Below are 21,850 nucleotides of genomic sequence, written 5' to 3'. Positions count from 1 at the left end.
GTAAAACTCAGCACATACCAGTCAATGACACATGAGCTGCAGACTCTCAAACTTGGCATTTTTTTTTCAGGTGGTCCATTCTAAGTGAATGGAAGTCTAGTCTGACAACAAATGGTAGGGCTATTTGTTCTCACAGTCTGTGCATTGAGACAGATTTAGCTTTCCAAAGGAATTACAATGTCTGCCCCCATGAGGGCAGACGAGTAAAAAAAATAAATAAAATTAGGAAAGAGCACTTATTTGGCTGCAGGCAGCTTTAGGAAGTGCAGTAATTCATGACAAGATAAAAAATATAAGTTTTTTCATTGTTTGCCCGTAGTTATCCTTTAAATGTCAGCCATTAAAGTTAAATGCACTTTGAAACCCCACCAAGAATGTCTCTGCTGAAGAAAAAAAAAAACACTTTGGTCAGCCAGGACTTCATCAGGTACCAATGTCTAATACAAACACTTTTACTTTTATAATATCATCAGCGTAGCCTACGGAGGAAAACAGCCCATCCAGACACCGAATTTTCTAGTACTTCAGCGGCAAACTCATTTCTTCCACCACTAGGTCACTGAAAATGTTTATTTTTTCATGTTTCTACCTGGAATCCAGCTTTCTGACAGGCTGTCATCCTCCTTTCACTAAAATCTGTTTGAACTGCAGTTTTTTTTTTTCCTCTTGAACCTGAATCACAGATTCTTCCATTTCTTATGTATATCACTCATCTATGGCTTGTTAAATATTAGCCAGTGATGTGAAAGGGTCTCCCAATCGTTCATGACTTCTGTGAATACTGCAAAATGTGTTCACTCATTACCTGCTTGTTCATGGTTCCCCACTTCCCCTTTTCAGTACATTTAGAAGCCCTGGTTTTGCCTTTCTTTGACCTCAGTGTTCCAAAGATTTTACACCACCTGCTTTTTTTCTCAGCTTGAGTTTTTCCTTTTAAAGAGACTTATTTAAATTAATTTAGCACATTTCCTACCTCATTATTGCAACCCTTGTTGCCTCACAGCAAGAGGTTCTCCAGTTCCTTTCTCGGAGTGCCTTCTGTATGGAATCTGCATGTCCTCCCCGCGGTTGAGTGGGCATTCGAAAGACATGCATTGAACGGGCGTGCCTTCGTTGAAGGTTGGGCGTCGGGCTGGCAACTCGACACCATAAAAACTAACTGCCAATCATTAGCGGATCGGAGTTCCGCTGTGGCAACCCCTAACTGGGAAAAGACAAAATAAAAACAACAACAACATTATTGCAACCCTATGACTATGCACTCTGTAAATACAACAATCTTCATTCTGCCTTCTCTTATCACCTCTTCTGAAGGCCTTTAATTTTTTAAACTTCGTTTTGATGTGTGCACTGCTTAGTACAATGGCATACTTCCTTTCCAGTGGAAGTTCTGATTATTTCAAATATCCTTCCTGCTTACATGCTCTTTGGTAACATCCTGAGAATGTTAAACTTCCTGCAGTCTCACATGTCTCCCCTTGTCTATCTTACTTTGGATATTCATATTAACTTTCGATTTTTAAAAGACAGTATGCATATCACTTTTCTAACCCCACTGATAAACTATAATTTAATTATACAGTACAATTACATGTTAGAGTGCTACATAACGTTTTAATAACAAATATACTAAAAAATACATGATCAGATTTTCTAAGGCATTCAACTATAACAATAAAAATGATCTTCCTTCTTAAGTCTGATAGTACGATCATTTACTTATTACTTATTGCTCTGAGTTTAAATACTCAGTGTACCTTCCCCCTCACCGTTATTCTGAAGAGGAAGAGATTGGCTATAAAATTTTAAATTTTTTGATATGTCACTTTTGCATATAATACTCTAATAATATAACATTTATGTGCAAAATATTCCAACAGGAAAACAAATGAACTTCTTTAGATTCAACTATTGTGGGGGATCAAATTCTGAATTCTTTTTTGTGGCACATGACAAGCAGCAGTGTATACACAGTTCAAGAAATAACAATATCTAATTTAAAGAAGGGAAATTCTTTCATTAACTGTATAAACATGCATAGCAGAAGGCTACAAAGCAGTCAGACATGGAAGAAAATAATACACTTACTTCAAATTAACAAAGCAACACAAACAAGTGCATTATTTAAAATGTAACTGTAGTAATGTTAATTCCATTTGTGTTTCACAGGTGCCCTTTAAAGAATCAGGCAGCCCATGCAGAAGCTGTCTGATTAATAATCATGTTCATAGCTTCCTAGGGTCAAAGGCAGTTATGAGGCATGTGTTCCAGAAGACCATTAAGGAGCCTTGCCCAATTTGCCAGGAGCATTGTCTGGTTAAGCGACTTCTCAGAGTCACACAGTAGATAAAGGAGGCTGAGGGACTCAACCTCGGGACAACAGAAAGCAGCTCATTAACAGCTCATAGACTTAATTGTCTGCACTAACTGGCAGACTAAACTAATACTGTGCCTCCAAATGACCATGGCAGGATTTGAACCTACAATCTTCTGATTTAAAGTCAGATGCCTAATCCATTAGTCCACATGACTACCAAAAACCAACAAACAACAGTCAACTGTTCCTTTCATATAATGCATCCTAGTTCCGTCAGTTCAAGACTGTAATACAATGGCAAATTCACTTAATACATAGTATCTTAAAAAATGCGAAGACGATCATGTGTAAAATATTTTAACTGTTTCTAAATAATACTTCTTAGATACAACTACTGTCAGAAAGATGGATGGATGGATGTGTGAACTGTTATCTTTAGTTAGGCTAGTTACCTAAAGACATTAAAGAAACATCAGACTTGCATTTCTTCTCACAAGAGAGAGGGGAGGGGGAGAAGGAGGAGGAGGAAAGAGAGGGAGAGAGAGTGTGTTTAGTTCTGTCACTGATAAGGTGCTACTGGCTGCCATCCACTACACTAGGGTCACCCTTCTCCTTAACTGCCATGCTCACTACTGGCCTCATCCTAGAATAGCTTTAACCAGGGAGGTTCACCTTCCTGAAATATAGCTTCACACTGAAGCCTGTAGTTAAGATTCTGACTACCTGAGGCAATGGCTTATGTACTAGATTAATTACTGCAACTAAACAGGTGCTTTTCTCTACAATGTCAAGGTGCATATTGTCAAAACTTTGTCGCCTTACCAGGTGTTAGAATTACAAGACAAAACCCCTATATACAATCACCCTAACATTGAGAGCAGTGTAATGGATGCTCACTCCCTGCTTCTCTGGCTGACCCACAGTTATCTAGATTCATTCTCAACTCTGGGTTGCCAGTGTTACACAAAGAAGCCACAACTCAGCACTAGTAGGACATTCTCAGAAATATACATTAATACTAAAGACTTGCTCAATTATCAGCTGAAAGAGCTGATAAGGAAACCTTTTGGCCAAGTACTCTACCCTTTATCTTGAACCAAGCTACAGGTATGTGCTCTTAGCAACATGTACTCACCCTTTCAAGGGTTTGGATGGTGACTCCAGCTGCCACAGAGATGATAATATGCTCTTTTGTAACCAAACTAGAAATCTCTTCCAGGACTCCTGGCAGGATATGGGGCTTTGTAGCTAGAAAGATCACCTGGCAGCCCTTCACGACAGCTGCATTTGAGTGAGTGGTCTCCACACCAGCTTCCTGAGTCACAAGAAATAAGACATATTTGTATTAGCTTTGCTTGCTTTCCACCGGAAGACCGATATAAAGCTGTACTAGCAAACTTAGGCAGCTACTCTCATTTGTGGGGGAAAAAATCAACCAGTCAAAAAAGGGCAAGTCAAAACTACATTTTCTAACAACAAAATCTTTACTTAAAGGTTTTGCTTAACTGCAAGGGTGCACAAGGAACTATGATCACCCCCCCCACAATGTGGTATAGATTTCATTTTATATTTTATGTTAGTTTAGTAGTACTCATTAAAGTAAGACACAGCACCTTCACAGACAACTATCAGGCATCCCTGTGACTTATCTACACTCCACAGTCCCACAGTGAAGGACCCATTGCCACCAACATCACAGAGGAAAGGATTACTGAACATTAAACATTATTTTGCTCAAGATTGCAATGCTGATCTTAACATAAAAAGCTACAAACAACTACACACTGCCTGGTCAGACCTCTCTGGAAATTAATTTCCATCCAAGGACAATTGAGAAAAAGAAGTTATGTACTCACCATAACGTTCCATCTGAGTAAGTAACTTCATTTGTCAGCAACCTGTGGGTATCGGATCTGACCTGGATCCGAGCCGGCAGCTTTCCAAGCTAAAGATCTGAACTCCAAGCTCCTCCCCCTTATCCATAATACCCTGCTACCTCCTTCCAGTCCTCAGATCGCATTTGCCCAATTATACAATTTCACCAAGACAAAACAACAACCTGAAACATCCTAACCTAATGAATACCAAAAGCTGAAATCATTCCAGGATTCAGATAACCAAAGAACCAGGTTAGGGGGAAGGAGGAGGGGTCGGTTGCTAACAAATGAAGTTACCTACTCAGATGGAATGTTATGGTGAGTACATAGCTTCTTTATCTGAAGTAGTTAACTTCATTTGATCAGCAACCTGTGGGACAGAGTCCCCAGCTACCAAAAACATGGGAGGTCCTCAAGGAAGGATATTCCGGAGCACTGCAGAGCCAAAAGCTGCCCTTCCTCTGGATATTAAATCCAATTTGTAATGAGAAATAAGGGTATGAGAGGAAGCCCAAGTAGCCGCAGAACAAATGTCATCCAAGGGAACTCTAGACCAGAATGCAGCAGATGTAGCCACAGAGCGAGTAGAATGAGCATGCACCCCTAAGGGCTCTGGCAAACCAGATATCTTGTATGCGAGCAAAATGCAGTGAGAAATCCATCTAGCTAGAGTCATCTTCGACACTGGCTTACCCAAGAAGGGCTTTGCAAAGGAAACAAAGAGCTGCTCTGACTTGCGAAAGACAGCTGTTCTGTGCAGGTAAAAGTACAATTGTCTATGAACATCTAACAAATGAAGTTTGTATTCCCCTTTATTCTGATAGTTAGGGAAGAAAACTGGTAGATTAATGGACTGATGGATGTTCGCCTCGGAAGCCACTTTAGGTAAGAAGGAAGTCCTGAGAGAGACTCTGTCCTTATGGAAAACAAGATATAGGGGGTTTAGTACAAAGGGCCTGGAGGTCTGACACCCTTCTAGCTGAAGTAATAGCTATTAAGAAAGCAGTTTTCCAACATAAGAATTTTAAATCAACAGAAGCTGCAGGTTCAAAGGGTGGTCCAGTTAGAGCCTGAAGGACCAAAGTTAGGTTCCCATGGGGAAACAGCATTCCTAATAGGAGGTCTCAAAAGAAAGGCGCCTTTCAAGAAGGTCTTACAAATCTTCATGGAAGATAAAGGACTACGATAGTCTCCAATGTGAAAATGGGAAATGGCAGCCATTTGAACCTTTACAGTAGAAGAACTGGCCCCTTGCTGAAAAATATGAGATAGGAAATAAAGTACTGCTGGAATGGGAGCAGTGAAAGGATGGAAAACAGTTTCCATTTGCTGTTGTAAACCTTCCTGGTAGAAGGCTTATGCGCCACTACCAGGATGGATCTAACTGCAGAAGAGATACCAGGAGTCCCGGCAACTAATGGAACTGGATCAACCAAGCTGAAAGATTGAGGTAGTCCAGATTTGGAGTTTCTAATCCCGAAGGATGAGAAATCAGATCCGGGATGGGATCCAAGATCCAAAGAGGAGCTATAAGATGAGACCGTAGGTACGGGAACCAGGTTTGACGAGGCCAGAATGGGGCTATGAGGATAATCTTGTTCCCCAACAGACGAGCTTTCTGTAAAAATTTTGTCATTAACGGAAGAGGAGGATAAGCATAAAGAAGACTGGATGGCCAAGCATGAACTTGAGCGTCTATGGGGCTTTCCCCTGGGGGGGGGGGGGATTAGAGCGACAAACTCGCTGCACTTCGAGTTTAAAGGCAATGCGAAGAGATCGCAGCAAGGCTGACTCCACTTGCGGATGATCTGTTTCGCTACTAAGGGGTTCAGAGACCACTCGTAAGGTGAGAGGATACTTCGACTCAGCTTGTCCGCTAGGATGTTGGACCGACCCGGAATGTGCGTTGCTAACAGAAAACGGTTGGTGGATATCGCCCAATCCCAAACTCTCATGGCCTCTTGACAAAGAGGGTAAGACCTGGTCCCCCCCCCTGTTTTTTGATGCACCAGACCACTGACATGTTGTCTGTCTGAATTGCAATAGTCCCTGCAGGGAGAAAGGCATGAAGAGCTTGCAACGTTAGAAGCACCGCTCTCATCTTCAGAAAATTGATATGCAGAACGGTCTCTGTCTGAGTCCACGTACTTTGGACAGTTCTGCCCATACAATGCCCCCCCAGGGCAAGAAGCGTCCATGGTTACCGTGGCTTGGGGTTGTGGCATTATGAATGGTCGTCCTTCCCGAAGCTCTTGAGATTGGAACCACCATATGAGTGAATTTCTGCAAACTCTGCTGAGGGGGATCGGAGAGTCCAACGGGTGTTGAAGGATGGACCACTGGACCTGCAAGGTCTACTGGAGGACCCTCATGTGCAAGCGAGCTAAGGGCAAAAGGTTGATTGCTGCTGCCATGGACCCTAAGGCACTCAAGACCAACTCCGCTGATGGGGCTGGAGATTGAAGGAGTGCTAGGACGTGAAGGGTTAAGCTGAGAAGTCTGTCCGACGTCAAGAAGGGCTTGGTCTGAAGCGTGTCTATTCTGGCCCCTGTGAAGTCCAGGACTTGAACTGGTTGAAGGGATGATTCCTTGTAATTTATAGTGATCCCCAACTGGGAGGCTGAGAGCAGGAAGCAATCCCTGGCTGAGCACAGTAGATGCCTGGTGGAGGCGGCAAGGAGCCAGTCGTCCAGATAAGGAAAAACCTGTATTCCCTGAAGCCTCAGGTGGGCCGCTACAACTGCCATGACCTTGGTGAATACCCTGGGGGCTGTGGTGAGGCCGAATGGTAGGACTCTGAACTGGTAATGACTGGCCCCCAACCGAAAGCGGAGAAACCTCCTGGATCGCCCGTCCATGAGAATGTGGTAGTACACATCCTTGAGGTCTATGGAGCACATCCAGTCGTTCTCCTGCATTAGGGGGAGAATGGATTGGAGAGAGACCATCCGGAATTTCTCCTTGGCAATGAAGAGGTTCATTGTAGAAAGGTCGAGAATTGGTCTTAAGTCCCCTGTCTTTTTTGGCACCAAAAAGAACCTGGAGTAATTGCCTAACCCAGGCTGGTCTGGGGGGACGTGCTGGATGGCTCTTTTTTTCTAGCAGCTTCTTTATTTCTAAAGCTGCAGCCTCCCTCTGACTGGGTGGAACATTTGGGAGGCACCTCGACTGAGGAGGAAGATTTATGAAGAGAATAGAGTAGCCTCTGGATATTATTCGAAGCACCCAGCTATCTGTCATGATGGACTCCCATTGTGCCAGGTGCTTTGAAAAATGCCCCCCCCGATTGCCTCCAGAGAGGAGCAGTCAGGCAACCCCTCAGGGCTGCTGCGTGGGTCGATCGGAAAAGTGTTCCCGTGACCTAATATTCTTCGGCTGCCCTCTGCCTCTGGGCCGGTATCCACCTTGTCCCCCTCTGCCTCTGAAGGATGAAGGGTCCGGAGCGTAACGGGACTACTGTGACTTCCGGAACCACATTTTCTTTTGTCTTATCTGGTTCCTGGAAAAGGACCTTTGAGGAGCCGAGAAGTGGATTCTGACGGCAGACAGCGTCTTCCCGTCTTTCTCGCTCTGGACCAATGTATCGCAGATGGTCTTGCCAAACAGGGTAGAACCGAAGGAAGCATTCGCGAAGGACGCCTTGAGTTCCACAAAGTCACAAAGTTGGAGCCAGGCGTGACGCCGGGAGGCGATGCCTGATCCGCTGTGCTAGCGGCCCCCTCCGTGGCATGGGAGAGTAGCCGCATAGACGTGTTCGATACAGATTTTAGAGTGGCCATGCAAGTCGAGAAGGTCTAGTTGTCCTTGTCCGACATGGACTCAGGGGGAGACTCAGCATATTCCTTCACCAGATCCCGCTGAAGCCTAATCATATGGGCCAAGTAATTCAGCGCCCACATGGAAAAGGTAGCTGAAGCAAACATCCGCTTTCCGATACGATCCATCGTCCGAGACTCCTTATCAGGAGGATGGACTGAGGAGCTATCCTGTGCCAGTTCCTTCTTGGTGGCAGCTGCCACCACCATGGCATCTACCGGGGAACCTTTACTCCACCCTGTCCTATCTGCAGGGGGACTAAGGATCTTATCTGGTCTCCTGGGGACTGGTTCTACAGTGTCTGGCTACTTCCACACCCTGGTAGTAATGAGGTCTACCAGGGGGTTGGCCGGAGGGGACACCCAAGAGGTAGACGAGCCTGCGTCAAACGCCTCCAGAAACACAGACTCATCAGAGGAAAGCTTTTGGGCTGACCACCCCCCTTTTAGGCATAGCATTTCCATAATGTCTCCAAAAGAGAAGTCCTTGGGGGGGAGGTGACCTGGGGGAACCTTCCCCTTCTCTAAATCGGTGTCTTCAGTGAGGGACTCGGGGGGGGGGGGGGTCCAAGTGCTTCCTCTTACACTTACATTTGTGAGGGACATCCTTGGTGGGACTGTCCAAGGAGGGCTCACCAACAGGGTCATGTTCCTCCAGTGGAACTGGCTGGGGTGTCGACGCAGGCTGTCCCTGGGGCCGGATGATGGAAGACAAGCCCATCTGCAAGGGAATGGTGGCTGGATTCGTAGCAAGATGCAGGGGGTCTCGAACCTCTCGAAAGAACCCTCTCCACCACGTTGAATGTGAACCTCTCTCTCTGGGTTCCGTGATAAACACCCTCGGATCCGAAGCGGGGATCAGTGTCTGAGACAAAGCGATTGGACCTGAAAGGGAAGTGTGCTCCGACCTCAACGGAGCCAAAGGCACACTTACCCCTTGGATCCGACGCACGGCACTCAGCCCTGAGAGCTCGGATCCAAAAAGGGATCAGACAAACTCAAAGGCATGGCTGGCGAAGTAGCAACTATCGGCGCCGACTCCCTGACTCCGAGAATACTCTGATCAGACGGCTCCGAAACCCAATAGTGGATCAGAGAAGGAGCTATGGGGGCAAAAAAAGGGGCCAAGGTCCCCCCCAAAGGGGGGGAGGCAGGAGCACTCCCATCTGCATCTGGGCTTGGAGAAAGTGACGCATCATCCGGTCCATGTCAGCATCTGAGAGACTTCATGTCGACCTAGAAGAGGCCGCCAAAGCTGGCCGGGAAGGCCACAGCGACAACCTCGAAGACGGCTGGGGCTCCGGCTCCAGCGAGAATGAACAGAGCCGAGAGGGGGAGGACCCGGGAATCTTCAGGGGAGAAGAGAGCTGTTTAGCCGGCAGGGCCGAGGGCGCTGAGTTGACCCACTACTTGTGGCTCCTATGTTTCTCTCTATCCCTCTCTCTCTCTCTCTCCCCCTCTCTCTCTCTCTTTTCTCTTGGAGTCCTTCTCTCCCTGGGAAATGGTGGGAGGTTGAGTCCCAGCCAGGGGAGATAGCACAGCTGGCTGAACAGCCGCAGCTGCGGCTGGAGCCACTGAGGGAGAGGATGAAGAAGCAGAATCCGCGGGTATAAGACCCGTCAGGAACAGCTTGTTCCTCCTATCCCTCAGAGCCCCGTGGTTAAAGGCTGCACAAATATGGCAGCCCGATGATAAATGCGCTACCCCCAGGCAAAGAACGCACTGAGTGTGGTTATCGGCTGGGGAGAGCTTATGGCCGCACTCAGAGCACTTGAAGAAAATGGCCTTGGGGCCTTCGGCCATACCAAACCACAACCACACACACACACACACACACACACACACACACACACACACACGAATAAGGGGAAGGGGGAATATACTAAAACTAAGCTAGGCTAATGGGTTTAAACAATCACAAACACACACCTCTCAATTTTGCAAAAGGTCAAGAATTTACCAAATATTCACTACATAACCGCCAGGAGCTCGTAACTCGTGCCTGTTAAAGCCATGGCAAATGAGATCTGGCGACTGGAAGGAGGTAGCAGGGTATTTTGGGTAAAGAGGAGGAGCTTAGAGCTCGGATCTTTAGCTTGGAAAGCTGCCGACTCGGATCCGATACCCACAGGTTGCTGATCAAATGAAGTTAACTACTTCAGATAATCCATTTAATGGCAAGCCATGAAATCATAATTTCCAATACAGATGCTTAAAAGACCACTACAGTAAGAAACCTGAAAAAATATCTCATCTTCACATTATACCTATGGTGCTCATATCCAAGCAGCACTATGAGCAATTATTTGTAATGTGTTCTGGTTCATAATGGCCTAATGAGAGTGGCACTATTAACATGGCTACCACCCCAGAGTTAAGCTTTCTCCTTCATGTAAGGCACTCTATGTACACAGAAGATGACAGTTTGCTCATCATCAAGCTCTTTCATTCAGAACAACATCACTCAGAACAGTCAGAATTACTGCTTACTTTCAGAATCTCTGAACAATATGTCATTAAATGTTTTAGGTGACATTCCCCGATATCTTGTAAACACATAATAAACAAACAAACAAATTCTAATCTATATACAGTGCTTAAATGATGTCACTATTTTGGGGAAAGCTAAGAATTAATTACCAATGGGACTCTTCCCTTCATTCACTCAGGTCTTACGTCAAAAGAATAACATTTCCTAAAATTCCAGCCCTTAGCTGTGACTGATCTGCAGAGCAAAAAAAAGAACTACGAGTGTATGGAGATTTAAAAGGTCCAGGGAAGAAATTATATATATATATATATATATATATATATATATATATATATATATATATATATATATATATACATAACAGGACAGAAGAACAGCTTTTTTATCATGATGGCTACTCCATTCATATTATCTTGGAATATAAACGGGCTTACAAGTATAGACAAAAGGAAAAGGGCATGTGCATTTAATTAAAAGCTTCAACATGCATCCAATAGCTATTTTAGATCATGCACCAATATAAACTAAGACCACCTAATCATGAAGGGATTCACATCTAGATCAGGGGATGTCATCGTGCCTCTTTACTCATCCCTCATCAGGCCCATAATGGAGTACAATGCCCCTTTTGGGATGTACCTTACCAGACACCTGCAGCAACTGGAAAGAACCCAAAAGTACCTCACCAAGGGGATCAAAGGGCTCAAACTGATGCCATATGCTGCCCGGTTAAAGAAACTCCAGCTCTACTCAGTGGCATGCCGCCTGCTCAGAAGCAATCTGTGCCTGACGTATAAAGCCATGTCCTACCCGGAATTAATGGACATGCTGCACCTCAGAAAATCCAAATCCCATCGAGCTACGTGCTCAAGAGACTTGAACCTCAGCACTGAAATAAATAGGACATGCTGGAGGGACAGATTCATAACCCAGAGGCTCCCTTCACTCTGGAATAAAATCCCAGTCCAGGTTAGGCAGAGTCCCTCATTGACTCTCTTCAAGAGGAATCTTGATGAGTGGATGGGAGATCGTAGGTTTACCTCGGGTATCACTTCTGTGTCACTGTTAGACAGAGACACAGTATACTAACCTCGAAAAAGGGCATAACAAAATTAATTTAAAATGGGTGGCGAAAGCCAAACACACTCTGGTTAGGCTTATAAATGCCCTAGGGCAGATAGCCTAGTATGAACCTATGAACCTATAAAATGCACAGTAAGGAAGAGATAAACTGGTGATTTCCAAACTGCCTATTAAAAAGAGATGAATTCATGGAATGGGTAGCTGAGACTATACAAGAGATATTAGGGAAGACAGCATTTTCTTCTGAAGGAATAGTTAGGTAGTAGAATAAAATGAAAATGGGCAGGGTAGAAAAAAGATATTGTTAAAAATAATGGGAGAACTGACAAATCAAAATATTTCAGAATAAGAGGAGTCTCAAAAAAAAAACAAGATGAGCAACTGCAGAGAGATAGAGAGAAAATAAGGGAGTACTGGGATAATATGCAAGAGTTCAGAAAGATTGCTGTTAAGCAAGTATTTTTGTAACAGTTCAGTGTAATAACTTTTAGCACACTGACTTAGACAACATAAAGTATAAAGGGATGCCTATGACAAGAAAAATAACCAGTGACTCTATAGAGGGATTAGAGATATTTTGGAAATGTTATGATAATTTGTATAAAAAAGAGGAATGTGGAAACCAGTAAAGGCCACAAATAGAAATGTTTGTGAAAGACTATTTCAAAGACAATTGAAGAGAAGGCTCAACAATTGATAGTTAAGATAAACAGAGACAAGATAAAATGATGATGTATAACCAAAGGAAGTCTCCAGGAACAGATGGTATTCTTGTGGAAGTTTGTAAGGTATGAGGAAATAATGAGGAAACAGACTGTTTAAGGTATGAGTTAAGAAACTGATAAAAATCTGAAAGATTTTGTTTGTGGGAATAAAGCTATATCCAGCTGTCTCAGATTTTGTTTGTGAGATTCAAGCTGTATTCAGCTGTCTTTTTTAAACAACTTTAGTAAATTATCACTTAAGACATAGGCAAACATACATTAACAGAAAAAAAATCATTTTAACATTTTTTTCATTAAAATACAATATACATCACAAACATTTTCTTTGCTACTACCATCAATCCAACATTACAAAAAGTTGCTGAATTCCTGCTGTCCCTTTAACCTCTCTCCTCCTCCTGAACTTTAATTTGTTGTACTGTTCCCACAATTCCCATTTACATCATTGTAATTTGCTCCTTCCCTTTTCTAAATAGCTCTCTTCAAGTTCTTGTATCTCCATTTTACAATATTCAATACCGCAAATACAAATGGTGCAGACTTTGACTTCAATTTTTATAGGTATTGCTTTTTTGTCAGACAACAAAATTAAACCTAATAAGGCCTTACTATGTCTAGGCAATTCAGAATCTGTATCCAGCTCAGAATTGTTTCCTTACTTACAGCCATTTGCTCACCCAATATTTCTGGTAGAGCACACTGTAGGGAATTTTTCAAATCTGGCAACTCATTACATGACCCAAAACATATGATGTTATGTTATCCTAGCTCACCTTCATTCTTGCTGGTTGGGTTCGGAGCCGAACCTCGGCTCCAACTCGGCCGCATACCAAAGCTCGAGAGCTTCAACTGGCTCGAGGCTACAACCTATCCCATGCTGCTTAGCGGCTGTTCCCCAGATCTCGTTTCCCGCTTGAAGCATCGGGATTGTCTTCATTGGCTCATGCTAGTAATTACATTATATAGCTTTTACTATATTTTTTCTCAATATCTTCATTAGACTCTATTATACCTTCCCAATCCAAGCAGAGTGCTTGTGTGTGTGTGTGTGTGTGTGTGTGTGTGTTTGTGTGTTATTACTTGTGTGTGTCTTTGGTTGTTCTCCTTGGCCCCTTGTCTTTTCTCTTATTCACCTTAAAGAATATGTTTAAATTAGAGGATTCTTTCTATTTAGCCCCTTTCTTTCTTCAGGGCTTCTTTCCCTTTTCTTAAGGAGTCACCGTTTAATTTAGAGGCATCTCCTTGGGTTGGAAGAGACTGTCTTAACTTAGAGAGTTCTCCTCCTCCCACCCCTTTCCTTTCCTTAAAAAAAAAAAATCTCTCTTTCTACTTGCCTTTTTCTATTGCAGTTATAGTAGTTAGCAACAATAATAACAGCTAACAGTAACTACACTATTAGTTGGCTTACAAGATGTCTAAAGAACCTGTTAAGGAGTTGAGACAATCTAGTTTTAAAAAGTGTGATTCATGCACCCAGAAAATGTCTCTAATGGATGGACACACAAGTTGTGTGTATTGCCTAGGAGCAGTCCATCTTCAGGACTCTTGCTCCATTTGTCATGGCTTTAGTGCAAGGGTTTTACAGGAGAGAAAAAACAAACTCATTTTGAGGGGTTTGTTGAAAGACCCTTTTGAAGAAGGTAATTAGACTTCATAATCGGATAAGACAAAAAAGTCTGCTTCATCGGCTCCAGTGTCTGAGCCATCAAGCAGCCAAAAAGATACAGTATCTTCGGACCCGAAGGTTCTCAGTTCCGACAAACATGGCCCTCCCTCGGTTCCACCTGAGTCTCTGGAACTATTGCGGATCCGAAAAGGAGTCGGTCACAGTCATTGGAGCCAATACACTTGGTGCCGCAATCTCCTCTATTACAGTCTGTGGAAGATAGTCACATGTCATCGACCCATTCCTCTCAGTCCTCCAGGTTATCGGACAATGACATGGAGTGGGTGGTGAAGAGGTTGCTGTGGATGCAGGTCCTAACAGAAATTCTTTCAAGCCCAGCCCATCAGATCGTGGAGCTGACCACTGTATCTTAGATACCATCTATTCCTCCTCCAACTTGATCGAGTTTAGAGCCAGAGTGTCAGGAAGCTGTTGTGTTGGAACTGGCGGAGCCAGTAGTCACTCATGATATCTCAGCTCCGTCAGCTTCGATCTCATCGATGCTGTCTTCCATTAAGGGATCTGGGAGCTGACACTCCGTGGTCGGCTCTGGGGGCAGAGTCGAGTTGGACCCTTGTCAGAACGGATTCTCCCACTCGGAGCTTCAGCGCAGGTGAGTTTGGTTCCTACATCAGCCTTGGAGCCACCCTCCTCAGCACCTGGGAGATCTCCTAGTCCTTTGTGACTGGAGTCTCTCTTGGCCCAGGATCGCGGTGCATTCGAGGTGATGCAGAGTGTGCTCTCACAGAGTCTGCTCCACCTTCGGCTCCAGCCACTCTTCCTCCTAAAGGGCCGGCATCTTCTGCTTCATCATCCCTCCATCAACCCCAGAGTAGAGAATCAGTGCCCAGAAAACTCTAATGGGTGGAATCTTCTCTTCTGACATCTCCCTGGAACATCCCTCCCCCAAAGAGGTCCCACGAAAGAAATAGTGTAAGAGGAAGCAATGACTTCCATGAGTCTGTCACCTCTGATAACGACTTAGAGGATTCGGAAGGGTCCCCACAATCGCACTCCGAGGATGTCTCTTTTTCAGACATCCTTGAGATCCTTAAGCAGAGGGGTAGCTGGAAATCCCTCTCCCCTTCTGAGGATGAGTCATTATACCTGGAGGCATTTGGCTCTCGCCCCTCCACCTCTTGGGTGTCACCGCCCTTCAACCCGCTCCTGGGTGCTGCGAGTCGAAAGGTGTGGGACTATCCCAAGTCAGTGGACCCCATTCTGAGGAGGTCAAATTCATTATGGCCCCAGAGGATAGACAATATTTAATAAAGGGAGTTCCAGTAGATGTGGTGGTGGTGGCAGCGGCCACAAAGAAGGAGTTAGCTGAAACTTTTGCATCTGTCCATCCGGCGAATAAGGAGTCTCGTACGATAGACAGATATGGAAAGCGTACGTTGTTCTCCTCAGCTGCCTTTATCTTATGGTCACTGAATTACTTATCACATTTTACCCGACTCCAGAGGGATCTCCTGAAAGAGCTGGGAGATACCCTATAAGGTGCTACAGCCCAGGGGTTATCAGATAAGAAATTCCCAGCTTGCGACCTTAACTTCTATCACAAACTCCTCCATGCACCTCATTTCCTATGCAGCCAATGGAGAAAGCACAGCAGTAGGCACAGGAATAGCTGTTAGGAGACATTCCTGGATGCGCCTTTGTGAGTTTGCTGAACCCTTCAGATCTTCCTTTATTGACTCCCTTTTTGATGGCTCATCCTTATTCAGGTCGAAAGTAAAAGAGACTCTCACCAGGATCCAGCAAGATGGCAAGACTCCATCTGCCGGAGTGCGTTTTTCCACCCCAACCAGACCTTATCCTAAAGGTCAAAAGAGCGGGAAAATGTGGTTCCAGAAGTCCAAAGGAGCCTCGCTGGACACTCGTGGTGATCCTTCCCCCAAGGGCAGAGGTGGGAATAACACTGGAAGATGCCGTCCACGTGGCAGGGGGAGTCCACAGAACCAGGGAGACAGAGATACGTTCTCCGGTCGGCCCTTCCAGTAGTCCTGAAAAGAGACCCGACTGTCCACCTCTGGAGGCAGTCGGGGGAAGTACATCTCTGTACCCAGAAGCCTGGCTGAAATTGACACAAGACAAATGGGTACAGTCCATTATATCCAGGGGATACAACATTCCTTTCCACTGCCCACCTCGTCCGAAGTCCATCTCATTCCACCCGGTCAAAGGGATTAAGCAACCCTAGAAATTTAAAGGTTGCTAGAAAAAAAAAAAGTGTCATCCAAGAAGTCCCTGCACACTAGATCGGATCCGGAATTTACTCAAGGTTCTTTTTAGTTCCAAAAAAGACAGGGGACTACAGACCAATATTAGATCTCAGCATACTAAAGAAGTTGGTAAAGAAGGCAAAGTTCCAGATGGTAACACTGCAGTCTATACTCTCTTTTCTGGGACAAGACAATTGGACGTGTTCTTTAGACGTACTACCACATAAAGATAGACAGGCGCTCCAGAAGATTTCTACACTTCTGTCTGGGAGCCAGTCATTACCAGTTCAGAGCTCTCCCCTTTGGTCTCACTACAGCCCCCAGAGTGTTTACCAAATGCATGGCAGTAGTCACGGCTCATCTGAGACGTTAATGATTCCAGGTGTTTCCATATTTAGACGACTGGCTCCTGACTGCCACCACCAAGCACCAACTAATCAGAGCCAGGGACTCCACCATCCATCTCTGCTCAGATCTAGACATTACTATAAATACAGGAAAAATCTGCCTTGTTGCCATGACAGCAAATTACTTTTATTGGTGCAGATTTAAACACAAATGATATGATAGCAAAACTGCCTCAAGAGAGAATACAAATGCTATGCAGTCTACTATCTATCCTACTCAACAAGGAAAAAGGTACAAGCAAAATTCATCCTTAAGGTCTTAGGCTCAATGGCAGCAGCAATAACACTAGTCCCACTGGCACGTCTACACATGTGGATATTACAGTGGCTACTCTTCACTCAATTGTCCATACAGGAGTTACCATGTCTCACAAGATAAAGATTCTCATTACGGACGGCTGCAAGAGGGACCTACTTTGGTGGCTTCAGTCCACTCAGGTAAATATGGGCAGACCATTCATACTTCCCCAAGCTGTCGCTACAGTAACCACGGATGCGTCCCAGATAGAGTGGGGGGGGGCATTATATGGGACAGACTGTCCAAGGGGTTTGGAAAGATCACGAGTACCATTTGCACATCACTGTCTCTAGAGATGAGAGCGATGCTTCTGGCATTGCAAACATTTCAGAACTCCCTTCCCATGGGGACTGTTGCAATTCAGACAGACAATATGTTGGTGGTATGGTACATCAACAAACAGGGAGGAACCAGATCCTATCCCCTATATCGAGAGGCCCAGAGAGTTTGGCAATGGGCAATTTCTTCTCAACACTTTCTGACAGCAGTGTGCATCCCAGGGAAATCCAACGTAATAGCAGACAGGCTAAGCAGAGCACTTCTCATGCCTCACGAGTGGTCCCTAAGACAGGAAGCAAATGGGGCCAGCCTTGCTGTGACCTTTTTGCCATGCCATTCAATGCCAAATGCAGCAACTACTTTGCCCTCATTTCCCCTCAGGGAGAGTCACCGAGGGATGCAATTGTCCATGATTGGCCACCGGAACGTCTTTATGCTTTTCCCCCAGTTTCCATAGATTCCGAAGGTTATTCAGGAGGCCAAGTCATTGAGTCACAAGTTAATTCTCATTACTCCTTATTGGCCTAGTCAGATTTGGTTCCTCTTCCTTTGGCCCCAACTTCAGGAGGACCCGTGGATCCTGGACACAGTGCCAGATCTTCTGATGCATCAGTCAGGAGCGCTCCATCCTGCTCTTCAGAGCCTCAAGCTGGTGGCTTGGTTATTCCACTTCCAAACTTAGCCAGGCTTCCAGAATTATCTCCTGCAGTATGTCACATTCTGGTTTCCTCACACAAAAAGACAACTAGGAAACTTTATGCAAGCAAATGGAAGAGGTTCTCTTGTTGGGCAGACAAAATAACATAGATCCCTTTACAGCCCCTATGCCTTCAATTTTGGAATTTCTAACACAAGTCTTTAATCAAGGAGCAGCGGCGGCCACTATTTGAGTACAATTCGCCGCTATATAAAATTATCATGTGGGAGACCATGGAGCCAATGTAATGTCCCCATAGACTATGCAAAGCTTTCCTCAGGGGTAGCTTTCTTTTTTTTCAAAACAGGTTTATTGTTTTAACATAGAAGAGAAATATCATAACAATTTTATACAAGTAATTAAAAATAGGTATTATTATAATATTCAACAAAACAACTAAAGTATTTACAAAGACATCCACTACAATCAGATCAAGTAATTAAACTAAAATATCATGCTATTGAAATTAAAATTTTTTTAACAAATTTTGTAAATTATCCCATACAATAAAATAAGATGTTTTTCTGTTTGTTCTAGTCCTAATTGTGTTTATTTCCATATGGCACACTATATTCATAACATTTTTAAATTCATTGAACGAAGGAGGTGTATCTGAAATCCAATTTCTAGTTATTATTTTCCTAGTCACTGCTAGAATAGACCATAACAAGGGAAGCTTAACCTTTTTAACACTTTGAGGTACAGGTGTGTTGAATAATATAAGAGATTTAGAAATAATGAAATTATCTGTAAAAGAGCCTGCAAAAATTCATTAATTGACTTCCAGTATTCTTTCAATTTTATACAGTCATAAAACATATGAGCCCAGTCAGCATTAATTTCTACATTACATCTCTTACATAGATTATCTTTATTATTTATTTTATTCATCATCAAAGGTGTATAAAAAGATCTATGTAAAAATTTCCATGTATAAAGTCTCCAGACAATGGAAGACGTAGTTCTATAAGCAGATTCCAATATATATTGTTTATCTTGTTGATTTGGTGGGTCCCCATTAATAGAAGTGAAATAATTCCAGTATGAATCTACACTGTAAAAAGTTTCTTGTCTGATAACTTTATGTATGTATGAAAGTTTACCTTTATCAGAAACTAAATTTAATATCAAGTAATCAATCAGTGTTGGAATAGATTCTTTAACAGTTATAGACATTAAATCTATTTTATTAATGATATGTTGTCTAAAGGTCTGAACCTCTAACCAGCAAGTTTCTCTTAGATCAAATTCTTGTTTTAAGAAATCTAGATTTTTAACTTTATTATCAGATATCAACTGATACCAGTACTTTAGATCATTATCTATAGCTAAATGAGTTCCTTCAGAAGTAGATGACAAAAGCATACCCTGAGTATACATTATAGGAAATACAATAAAATTCCATTCCCTATACTTAGGGTGCATGAATATAAAGTTACGATAACTAATAATAATATTTAATGGGTAACAAACCATATGTTTAGGTGTAATAGGTGAAGTACAAAATTCCTTTAGTAACCATAACATGGAGTTATTTACAATCATATTTTTATGTGTTAAGGAGATTTTCATGAAGTGTATACTAATTAGCTCCCAATAATCTTTCCATTTTGTGACATATGACTGATCTATTAATAAAGTAATAACTTTTACAATAGAAGAGATAGTATATAAATTAAAGTCTGGAAAAGAAATACCCCTTGAGACCAGCTATTAGTATGTTTCTTTAATGCAATCCTAGGTCTATTAGGTGCCCATAAGAAATTTAACATTAGTGTGTTCAGTTTCTTGATAATTATTTTTGTAGGTGGAAGTATTATTGATTGTATTAAGTATAAAATCTTGGGGAATATTATCATTTTAATAATTGTAAGTCTCTCCTCCATAGTAAAAAACATATTATTCCAGGTATTAAAAAGATTTTGTATATTAAGAAAACAGGTATTATAATTATTATATATAATAGATTTAATATCTTTAGATAGTATTATACCTAAATAAGTTATCTGACCTGAATTGGGTACATATTTAGTAAAATCACTAATGAGAATATTTTTTGTGTATATATAGGTAGTATTTTAGTTTTTTCTTCATTGAATATTAAACCAGAAATACTTTAAAATTCATCATGTTATCAAATAGAGACTGTATAGAAGAATTAGATCCTGCTGATGTAATTAGATCATCATCTGCAAAACGTTGAATTTTGGATGTTGTATTTTCATCTATTTCAAAACCCTCTATGTCAGTACTGTTTCTGATCAAATTAGCCCAAGGCCCCATTACTAAAGTGAATAATAGTGGAGAAAGTGGACATCCTTGTTTTGTACCTTTAAGAATGGGTATTTTTGTGAAACATATGTTCCTACCTTAATATAAGCCAATGTTCCTTTGTATAAATGTTCAATTAGATTTACAAATGCATCCGAGAAGTTTGTGCACTTCATTAAGGTAAACAGATAGTCCCAACTTACTGAATCAAATGCTGAACTTATATCAAGACTAATAAGTGTTAAATCTTTCTTTTTCCTATTTGCAAAATCTATTAATGTTAAAGTTCTTCTTATATTATCAAAAGTATTTCTATTTACAATGAAGCCTGTCTGATCTATATCTATAATGCCGGAATGATTGTCTTCAATCTATCAGCAAAGATATTAATAAACATTTTATAATCAACATTAAGTAATGAGATGGGCCGATATGAAGAACATCTAGTTGGATCTTTATTAGGTTTTAAAATTGGCGAAATAAATGTATATTGCCAAGATGGGGGGGGTTATTAACTCAGTTTGGGCCAAAATAAAAACCTTATGTATTAATGAATATGTATTTTTAGAAAGGATTTTATATATCTCTGGTATAATACCATCATTACCCGGTGCTTTGTTTGATTTAAGCTTATTTATTTGTGTAATAACTTCTGTATATGAAATACTCTTGTCCAATAGTTTAATCTGTTGTTTATTAAGCTTTTATTCATATTTGTGGTTATAAACTCCTTTATTTTATCTTTAGGTTCCATGTTAATATTATTATGGTTAATTTTGTGAAAGTGATTTCTAAATTCATCTAGTATTTCTGGTATACTAGAAACATTCTTCTTTTCCTTAGAGAAAAGATTTCTTTGATGTGGTTTTGTTTATTCAACCTTTTTGTTTTATTTTTAAGTCTATGTAAGTATTTGGGGCTTATTGAATAAGACAAAACTTGTATTTCTCTAAAGTTATTTTAACTTTATGAGTTAAAATTTCTTTGTATTTCTCATTTAGTTTATTTCTTCAATAACTTTCTTGTCCATAATATTTTCTTTATTATTATGTTTATAAGAGTCTAATTTACTTTGAATATCTAACAATTCCTTATCCCAAGATTTCCTTTTATTATTATACCATCTGATACTTTGTCCATATAGATATGATTTTAAGGCATCCCAAACATAAACAATGGAGACTTCAGGAGTGTTAATGTCTAAAAAATGTTTTACTTCTGAAAGTATATATTCTTTATAGTCTTTTAGTTGAGTTAAGTATGCTGGTATCCTTTTGATCTGAACATTATGAGTATTTTTATCATGAATTCAAAACAATTGAATTATGATCAGATATAGGACATGAAATGATTTTGGAATTAATTAAATCTGTTACCATCTGGTTAGAAATAAAGACCCTATCTATTTTTGAATAAGTTTTGTATCTGTTAGAAAAAAAGGTGTATGGTAATGATTTTGAATCTATCTGATTATTAATATCATTCAAATGATAAGAATTAGCAAAATCCTTTAAATGTTTTGCATTAGATGTAATTCTTCTCTTTCCTATAGTGGTAGTATCACTTTCATGTAGTATACAATTAAAGTCACCAGCTAAAATAATATCTCCTATAGAGAATGATATGATCTTATCAAGATGATGTTTCACTGTATTAATACCAATTCCAGGTATCCAATATACATTAATTAAAGTGTAAG

At 41.7% G+C, this 21,850-nt stretch overlaps 1 protein-coding gene across 1 annotated transcript in view; it reads right to left on the bottom strand.

Moving 5' to 3' along the window:
• PYCR3 (pyrroline-5-carboxylate reductase 3) overlaps nt 1–21,850 on the bottom strand; it is a 351,447-nt gene that overhangs the window by 235,627 nt on the left and 93,970 nt on the right. Inside the window, exon 3 of the mRNA XM_044067325.1 lies at nt 3,453–3,632. Coding sequence (XP_043923260.1) covers nt 3,453–3,632 — 180 coding nt within the window. The remainder of the gene's footprint in view (nt 1–3,452; nt 3,633–21,850) is intronic.

Source organism: Protopterus annectens, chromosome 3.part1 (assembly GCF_019279795.1).
Source record: "Protopterus annectens isolate FY-2018-M chromosome 3.part1, PAN1.0, whole genome shotgun sequence".
Taxonomy (NCBI): domain Eukaryota; kingdom Metazoa; phylum Chordata; order Ceratodontiformes; family Protopteridae; genus Protopterus; species Protopterus annectens.
This window is presented reverse-complemented; position numbering and strand designations above follow the sequence as displayed.